Consider the following 11,203-nt stretch of genomic DNA (forward strand, 5'->3'; position numbering starts at 1 on the left):
ATATTACAGTAAATGATATATTAGTTATTTGTTGCAAAAAAATTATATCCCAATATTTTCTGTCATTTCTTATGTTATTTTATTACTTATTTTTTTTATTATATGAATGCAACGAAACAAATGAAATGAGAAATTATTGGCAAATATATTAAGTTTTTTGTTTTATTTCATGAAAATCACAATCAAATGTTATGTTATGTTATGCTTTCGGGGCAATCATTAGTCAAACCAACGATTAGGACAGTTATTTCTACAATATATATATATATATATATATATAGTATATATTGATATAATATAACATATGATAGGACAGGACATCGACAATAAAAATTGTCTTTCAATTTGTAATTATATTTTCTCTAACTCTGTCTCTTATCTTATATTTCGAGAGAGAGAGAGAGAGAGAGAGAGAGAGAGAGAGAGAGCTATGAAAATAAAATTATATTTCATTACAAATGTTGTGATAATAATAACAATAATTTCACGAATCAAATAAAACTTTTTTTTTATATATATACAGTATATCATAATACATAACAAATGGGCTATAATTGCCAACAAATATGATGTCGTATCGTCTATTATAGCTGTCCACTAAATTTAATAGCCTAAACCTATTGTGTGTATGTGTGTGTGTGTGTGTGTCCATGTATTTGAGTGGGTGAGTGATTATATATGTGAATTAATAGAAACTAATACTATTACTACTACTACTACTACCTAATAAATGCTATCGTAATGATCGCCGGTCGACACATAAAGTGTATGAAAGTAATGTATGCCTAAAGCAAAACACTGTATGAGCCGTAGTAGAGATTGATAGGCCTGCGGACAGACCGATGGCCAACTGTCCTCGACAATCGGTAACTGTTGTAACAGTGTTTGTGTATAGATAATAATGACAACCACTTTGATGACAGTCAGGGCCGGTATGTAGCGCAGGAAACGAAGGACAATCGGGTGGTCATCCGAGTCGTCGTCGTCGTAGTCATTACCGGAAGTTAGCCAACCCTACAATATAAATAATATTTCATATTTTTTTACACTTAAATACATTCATTATATTTCATTAATTGAAATAAATTAAATATTATAGTTATTAGAAGTTAAATATTATAAATATACTTGAATTAAATTTTTAATAAACAAATATTCTTGATCTTTATGTATATATATACTGTATATATATAAATAAATATTGACAACAATAACAATAACAAAAATAATAATAATAATAATAATCTTTTATTAAAGAAATTAATAATAATGTGTGCGACAGCTGCTTATGTTTTGAGTACAACTGTAGTAGTGATACACAAAACTATTTAATCACATTAGAAATAACTGCATATACAGCTAATAACGATATATATATATATATATATTTGATATAAGTAAAAATGAGTATAATATGATTATTTTATATATATATTGCATAACTATGATTGTGAGTGAGTGAGAGATTAATATAAGTGTTATATATATTGTTAAATCTCTCTCTCTCTCTCTTTCAGCAATAAAAACTACCAAAAAATACGGTAAACATAGCGTTACGGTTATAGTTGTTGTTGTTATATATATATATAAGTACAGTATATCTATAAGTTTATGGTGCGAACCGACACTTGTATATCATATATATATATATATTGTACTACACTATAGTGTGTTCAACAAACTTGACTATTTGATTGTCACTAGAGACTGAAAACTGACCTGATTTTTCAGGTCAGGTCAGGTCAGGTAAAAGTTAGGGCTCAGGTCAGGTCAGGTACGGGTCCGAACACCAAAATTTTTTGGTCAGGTCAGGTCAGGTCCGAAAATTTTTTATTCATTATTTAAACGACAATTATTACAAAATATGACAATCAAACACAAAATTTATTAAATTATTATTTATGAAATATTTGTATAAATTAAACATAAAATATTACAAAAGATAATGGTTTGATCTAATAAATAATAACATATTAACTTTATTAGTATCTAAGTTAGATCTACGATCAGTTATCGTTAATCCCGAGAAATTAAAGTTAATTTAGACATATTTGTTGCGGGTATAGTATGAATAAAATTGTTTTTTGATAAAATTATTTTCGGACCTACATAGTCAGGTCAGGTCAGGTCAGGTAAATTTGTACCCTATGTTAGGTCAGGTCCGAGTCCGAGATTTTAGGTATCAGATCAGGTACGGGTCAGGTACGGGTCCGAAACTTTTCGCTCTCTAATTGTCACTATCGTATATAATTTGATGGTTTGTTGTACCGTTAGTTACTGGGGTTAGAAAATACAGTACTTGTAATACTAATAAAAAACATTTGACAACAACAATAACAACACTATTGAGACAGGTTTGATATGTCGAGTAAATTAACAAATAAATAAAAAATACAAATAAAACCAATTGAATGAATTAACTAAATTATTGTTATATTAATAATCAACCAACATATCCACCCACTCATACACACATGTTTATTGTGTATATTAGCAATGTTTAACCTACCGGTGCTCTAATAAACATGATACCGGTATAAAAATACATTGTATGAAATTACTACAATAATAATAATAATAATAAATTATTTATTATAATAATTAATATATGTATACGCTGTATATACTAGACAATACAGTATACACAGTTTAAAAGTTAAACTAAACATTATTATTAATAATAATCATATACTGTATATAAATTTATAGCAAATATCATACAGAAACAAAAAGTTTGGTTTAATTAAACAGTAAAAAAAACAGTAAACGATAAAAGTATTATTAGTTTATTATTATTATTGTATGTATGTATTGACAATACAGTATTGTATTGTATATTATATTTCTCTCCACTTCAATGCTAATCCTAATCAATGGCCTGACATTAATATTTGTGTCAATTTTTTGTTGTTATTGTATATATATATATATATATATATATATATATATATATATATGTCTAATGTCTAATATTTATCTATCGGTCATTTCATAGCCAATGGCCAATAGGTTTTGCGCTTCACTGGAGAGTACCGTTTTTTTTGCTGGTGGGTTAAGCTTAGGGTTTTTGTTTTGGTAATATGCCTTACATTATACCGTATATCATATCATACTGTGTGTGTGTGTGTGTGTGTGTGTGTGTTATTGCCTACTATCATATGGTCTAAACTATAAGATAGCACCGATATTTCATTTGCCCGGTTTTTTCCCAATGAATGAATGGATGGATGCCTTCACGATATGACACTATTTATTAAAAAACGGTATATATCTATGACTGTGTGTGTGTGTGTGTGTCTATGTATGGGTTATATTATATATATAGGGATAACACAACTATTATACAGTAAGATATATTTATAGAAAAATGCAGTTCAGAAAAAAAATCAAATAAATTGACAAACAGTTTGTAAATATGTGACTGTCCTCTCAACATACTGTACTGTATATCATATATACCGTATGGTATGATTTGACTGTTCAATCAATTAGATATATACTGTATATGTTATCTAAGATATCGGTCCGATTCTCCAAATCATTTGTAATTCAATGCACCGAAACATACAGAAACTGATTACTAAATAATATGTGATTTTTCTACACATAAAATATATTATTAAAATCATGGATTATATATTATTGTAAAACAAAATAAAAATCAATTTCTTGTATTTTTATAAAATATATATTTCGATAATTTTATTGTTTATTTTTAAAAAAAACTAAATAAATCATTTATTTTGCTAATATAATCATAACTTAATTAAATTATTTAATTAATTTTTTCCTTTTATGATTATTCAAATAATTAAATATTATTATTATATAGATAAACATTTTTGTTAAAATTTAATATATTTCAATGACACTAATTTTCATGATTAATATTATTATTAATATATATATATATATAAATATTATGATATCTAAAATCATATTTGGAAAATACTAGACTAATAATGTCTAAATTTCCTCAAATGTAATCATATAACTGAAATGTTAGTGAAATATATATATATTTATATATATTATTAAATATTATAATATTTTATATCTATGTATGCTTTTGAGCACAACTGGTAATTAATGTATTGAAAGCAAAAATGTTATAAATAATTGTACTGAAAATTAAAAGCAAATGCAAATCAAAATGAGTTTTGCTGTTAAATATAATATGTGATTAAATACAGTGAATAACTGATGTATTGTAATTGAAATAAATTAAATGTTATAATAAAATAAAATATATACAGAAATAAACAAAAAAATAAAATGTTATAATATATAGTAAATCATTGAATTCAAAAAAAAAATTGAATGAATCAATGATTTTAATACTGTCTGCTTATTATGCTATGTATTGTGTTCATTGAAGGGGACGGTTAGATCAAATAAGATGATGAGAGTGAGAGAAGAGAGAAAGAGAGAAAGAGAGAGAGCAACGATTAAATACAAACACATCTATGATTTGTATCCCCCGTTTTAACAATGATTGTATGCACGGGGTTTTGAGAACCCTTAAACTATGTTATACTGTACAGTATAAAACACTCATAATCTCCGATTAGTGCAATAATTAAATGAATACCCGATAGGACAGCACTACTGTATATATGCGGACAGTTTAGAGTAAACATATTATCCGTGTCCACGCGTTAAAAATCCCAACAAAATTAGGTAATGTCACGTCCGAGTATCGATCTCGGGTTGTCGTACTCGAAAGTCAACAACTTAGTCTTTCGGCCACCGACATTCGGTCCATTCATACAAACTGAATGACACACACACACATACTTTAAGTGTCACACAAGTAGTAGTAATTGAAAGCAATTAATGAGAAAAGACATATTATATACAGAATATTCTCTATAGAATATATTATGTATATAATAGTTATAACGTTGTGTAGTGTGTGTGTGTGTGTTATATAATAATATGAGACACAAATTAATTTAAATGTATTCAATGTTATATAATATTGGCAACTATTCAATAGTAACAATTAGGTGCATACATACAGTACATACTGTACACATATTAAAGTACTCCACTTTATATGATACATTGCACTGGTATGAAATGGTAATATATTTTTTGATGTTGTATAAAACTAAATTTTATCATATCTATCCATTTATTTCACAATATATAAAAAATATATATTACAAAAATATGTGTGAGTTTCATACAGCATTATTATCATTTTGTCTAAAAGTGATTGACATCAATAGTAGGGCTAAACAGAGCAAATTGATGGTCAAACATAAACACACAGATATTCAACAACAACAACAAATTTGTCAAATATTTTTTTTATGGTATTTCTATTAAACAACCGGCATATCTAACATACATACTCTTTCTCTCTCTCTCTTTTTTCTCCCTCTCTCTCTATATATATATATACTAGTATATATATATATATATATATAGTAAAGTACAAACATAAAGCACACCATAAACATAATGGCTGACAATACTACAAAATATTCTGTATATTGCTTTTAGAAATTTCCTAATTTTCTCACTAAATTGATGTCAACCAGTGCTGAGAAAGAGAGAGAGAGAGAGAGAGAGAGAGAGAGAGAGAGAGAGAGAGAAAGCACCGGCTGTTTGTCGGACTATTAACTTAAAGATCTTTATACTATACTATACTATATATCTTTAGTGATATAAAGAGCAAAAAAAAGTTTTTTCTCCAGTAAATAATGGGACAAAACTTATTTGATATCTAATCTATTGTGTTATACGAGTCATGTGTACAATGTGTTTGGGTGCTAATTGAATAGTACGGGTGCTATAGTTTTCTTGTTGTTGTTGTTGATGTCGTCAATGATGTACATCCATGTGCTGTATCTCTCACTATGTATTAAGAAATATATATATATTTAGTGTATATAATATTGTTTGTCGACATTACATCCTTAATGTATTGGTATTGTGCACACATCAATCATTACACACACACACACACACAGACAATACAYACACAGTAATAATAATAGGCATAGTTAGAGGCACAGGGATGAGTTGTCGAGTCTCTCTTATAGCAATCAATTCCTGTTATATATATATTATCTCCCTGTACTCTCATTTTTCTAATCAAATATTATATTATCATTTTTATATAATGTATATATATATATATATATATATTTTGTTTCTAAACAAAAATACTAACCAACAAAAATTAATACTAATTATAATTTCTACATAATGATACGTATATCTCCATCCATAATATACAATATAAATTTAACTAAAAAATAAAATAATACTTAAATATATATAGTATCAAATATTTAAATGTAGTTTAAGTAGTTAAACTTAAACATAATGTATATATAAAACTTAATATTTTTAATAGCTATATTAAAACTTTACATTTAGATATTCACATTCACATAATGACTTAAACTTAAACTATATTTATATAAAAGATTTTAATGTTAAGTGTATAAACTAGTATTATATTATTGTTAAAGTTTATTTTTGTTAGTGTTAGTGTGTGGGTGTGTTATCAGTGCTAAAAGTGTCGGCAGTTTTCACTTACTATCGTCAAAATATGGCATCAATTTTGTTTTGGAGGAAATGTTAGGTTTTCATATAAAACTACAATATATACTATGTTATAACATATATATACTATATATATATATATATTGACTTAGGCTTGACTTATCGGTGCTATTATATAATAGTTAGCCTAATATATCCGATATATACTGTATATAACTTATAAGATACAATATATATTAACTTTTACTTATTTCATATATATATACTATATATATATATATATATATAAGTAAATGATTATTATAAGAAAAGCAAAGTTTTCTTATGTTTGTCCACAATATATCATATATATATAAAAACTTTTTTTTCATTATTATTATCTGATTATTTAGTTTTCACTTACGATTCGTTATATCATATATATAAGTAATAAAAAAAATTAATGGGAAAAATCTATTGGTTTCTTATCCCGTATAGTAATAATAGTTTATAATCATAATCTCCCGGTGCCCATGAGAGTTACTAACTCAGTCAGTCACTCATTCAATCGGCTCATCCCTTATATAAAAAAATATACTGTATATACAATATCTAATGTAATGTCTATCATATGTGATGATGAGAGACATGCCATAAGTAAAAACAAAACAATATATATATATATATATTTAATAGAGATTTTCTGTTTTTTTGTTGCTTTGTTTTGTTTGAAATATGGCTTATAATTTGTTTGAATGAAATATTATTGACAAATATTGACACAAATCATTCATATTATCATTTTATTTCTCTCTCTCTCTCACTTTGAATGAATGATTATGTTTTGTGCAAACATAACACCAGTGTCTATAAACATATATTATATACAAAATGTACATAAAATCTAACAGAATATTCTTTATATCAAAAATCATTTAGTAATAAAAAGTATATATTTATAAATATATGATATATCATTCATGGAGTCTATTTAATAATAAATTATATTATATTATTATTATTTTCTTGTATTATATGTTTTAAAAATATTTTAAATACTTTTGCTAAATGAGCTAATAAAATATACGTATATAAATATATGTCACATAATCAATAGTTTCTAATGTTTAAACATTACAACAACAATAACAACAAAAATAAGACACCAAATAAAAAAATTATATTTATTTTCTGTTTTAAAAACAGTGTATTTTTTCAAAAAATACTTTACATGTATTATATGATATAATTTATATCCTTAAAAAAATATAGTAATAATAATAACATAATGAAAAAAATTTAAAACAAAGACTTTTAAAGATTTGGCTTATCTCTGGCTTCCTCTCTCTCTCTCTCTCTCTCTCTCTCTCTCTCTCTCTCTCTCTCTCACTCACTCACTCACTCACTCACTCACTCACTCACTCACTCACTCACTCACTCACTCACTCACTCACTCTTCAATTTCAAAGATCAAACTGAATAAAACTAAAATGAAATGACTGCTTAAGGAATGAAAATCCTTAAATAAATAGACTTCACTCACATAAATGGTGGGGAACGGGATGTATTGGAAAGGGAGAGATAGAGAGAGAGACTCTTTTAATAGTTGAAAAATGACAAGACTACTATATAAAAAACTGTAGTATATATTCAATAGCACACACACACACACACACTTAGGATGGGTATGTATGTTGTGTTTGCCTTTTAGATAATATTAAGAGATATTTATTGAAAGAGTCTCTCTCTTTCTCTCTTAAATACACTACTATATCAATACAGTAATATACAGTGTATACTGTAGTATAATATAAGTTATAATATGATGTATTTGTATATACTGTATATATATAAATACACTGAACAACAACAATATATATATATATATATATACCAACAAAAATAGCTAAAACAGACTAAAACATTATTGTGCTTAAGACAGCAAACTTTTGTTTTACCAGATTATATAAGACAGTTAGTATGAGTAGTAGTTGGTGTAGTAAATAATACACTTGAAACTAATGTGAAAGGGGACGGTTTGGTAGGGAATGGTAAGGACATACAGTGTGCCTAAACATGACTTTATGTGAGTAAGGGTAGAGAGAGAGAGAGAGAGAGAGAGAGAGAGAGAGAGAGAGAGAGAGAGAGAGAGAGAGAGAGAGAGAGAGACCATAGTATTAATATTATTAGGATTATTGTTACATATTATACACCTATATATTTATATTAAATATATTACATAAGCCTATTGGCCAATAATTTTTTTTTATTTTTTAGGCCTATCAATAACAATCAGTTTTTTTTAAAAAAGATATAGTTTTAAAGTTTGTTAACAAAAATGCTTTTATGGCATAACTTTAAAAAAAAAAATTTTATTAGTATTGTTCACTAATATTCAGTGAACATTATTTTATTAACTATAAAACGATAGCTAAATTTTATTTTATAAAATAAAACAAATTACAACAAACTTGCTGTCCATATAAATCATGTTATTATCCTATGAAATAAGCTTATTATTATATTATTTATAATATTTATTGATATACAGTATACCTCCATTAAATAAGATTTAACCCAAAAAAAACATGTAGTGAGAGAGCACCGGAATCTCTGTGCTCTGTGTGTGTATAGATAGGCATAAAAATACGTCAGCAAAATAAAACTAAACTAAAATACAAAAAAATCGCTTAAATAGGATGTTTAAATCAAACTAAAATACTTCAAGAATCAAGAATATTCTGGCAATTTATTGCTGAGTTATGCAATATATATCTACATAAGCTAATAGTCTACATGAGCTGACACACACACACACAGAGTATACATGATTACTACCAACACTACAAGTACTGTACTCCAGTGTAGTCAGTATTTTAGTTGATACCCCCACCCATTCCCCGAAAAAAAGTCAATTTTTTTTGTTTAATTTGCCAATCGATACATAAAACATTATCTATCAGTTTGTATCATATTGTTTAGTCATTACGAGGGGCACCTTTAGCCATATAATGTATATATATATAAAGTTAATCGATTTAGATTTATAGTAGTAGTAGTAGTATTAATAGCAGCACCCGTACCTCATTATCATTATCCTGATTGAATTGGCCATCATAGTGGTCAATGAGCCACGTGATCACACAAGTTATACGTATAATCAGTGCCAACCAAAACCATAGGCCGTAGTGGTGTTTAGCCCAACGCAGGCCTTCATTAATGTAAACTATAATTTGTTTTTTTTTGTTGTTGATAAGGAAATGAATGTAACAAAAAAATTAGTATATAAAACAATTAGTAGATATAAATTATTATTAAATGATAGTATGATTTTTTTTAATAGTAATAATTTGATATAAAAATTATATACATTAAAATAATAATCTAATAGGTTTTTAAATAAAATATATTTGATTACGATTTTAATATTATAGTTATACTGTATATAAATATATAATATATTTTCAAAACTGAATCTATATAAATATATATATATATATATATTAAAACAGAAAATTAAATTGAATAATATTTTATATTTATAAATTGTTATAATTAATGTCATATATAATAGTATGTAATCATGAATTGAAAAGTCAATCTCTATTGTGTTAAATAATTTATTTTTTTGAGAAAAAATATTTACATATATATATATATAAATATATATAATATGATATTTTAAAGCAAACAGACATTTCATTGTTTTAAGTCATGCGATGCCTATTCAATCATAAAGCACATACACACACATACATACTGTACATATAGCTAACGATAGATGGATGGGTAGCTATTTTTGAGATGTCGTTCCCCCACATCTATTGTTTCTATACATACATATATACAATATAGACATTAAAGTATAGCTAATTTTCGTGTTATTTATAATCACATATAATTAGCTTACATCGCTGTTTTGTTAACACACATATATTTGAATTAAATGCCTATTTTTATGTATTATTATTGTTGTTGTTATAAATATTAGCTGAGTGTATGTCATACTCTAATAATAGTCATTTTTTAATCACATTATTATTAGTACAGTAGTAGTAGTAGTGTAATCATAATGTAAGCGCAGATATACGCAAACATAGTGTGTTTATATAATACTCTTTTCGGAAAGTGTATGCGCATTATGTATCTTCTAAAAGTAAGGTTATTACTGTAAAAACTTTAAAGGTATCATTGATTTTACTTTTTTAATTATGAGATGAGATGTTTATCTTTAATTTGTGACTTCAAATTTTTGACTGCAAGAATTGGAAAATTTGTTAAATAGCTTTAAATAATGTTGAACTCATTTCGAGTTTGTCATGATATCGAAAATGCTCTGTTAAACGTTATTAAAGACGTCAATCGAATTGAAACAAATTATGATACATTTATTTATGATTATCAAATACAAAAATAATATGGTATATTTTTAGATGGTTACAGATCAATTGCAGACAGTCAAAGAAGTTTAAGATAATGAGTTTTGAATTATGACGTTTTGTGCGACCTTAACGACCCTGATCCACAAAATTATTTTTTCAATTGCTTTTTAAATTATTGATAAAACTAACTATCATCTATGATAATCTTAAATAGATCGGTTATATTTTCAAAATTTGAATTTTTTATTTTTAATGATTTTGCACCTATCCAAATAGCTAACTGGAGGTAACTTGAAATATTCAAAGTGACTAAAAAAAGA

The 11,203-nt window shown here is 25.9% G+C and overlaps 1 protein-coding gene across 1 annotated transcript in view; it reads right to left on the reverse strand.

Annotated features, from left to right (window-relative positions):
- Nucleotides 1-643: 643 nt before the first annotated feature.
- LOC128953965 (uncharacterized) overlaps nt 644-11,203 on the reverse strand; it is a 48,560-nt gene continuing 38,000 nt past the window's right edge. The window contains exons 6-7 of the mRNA XM_054299514.1: nt 9,585-9,727; nt 644-1,014 (exon numbers count right to left, since the gene is read on the reverse strand). Coding sequence (XP_054155489.1) covers nt 724-1,014; nt 9,585-9,727 — 434 coding nt within the window. The 3' untranslated portion in view covers nt 644-723. The remainder of the gene's footprint in view (nt 1,015-9,584; nt 9,728-11,203) is intronic.

The sequence above is a fragment of the Oppia nitens genome, unplaced genomic scaffold (assembly GCF_028296485.1).
Source record: "Oppia nitens isolate AA-2021 unplaced genomic scaffold, nextdenovo-longstitch-racon4-pilon3 scaffold24_pilon_pilon_pilon, whole genome shotgun sequence".
NCBI lineage: Eukaryota > Metazoa > Arthropoda > Arachnida > Sarcoptiformes > Oppiidae > Oppia > Oppia nitens.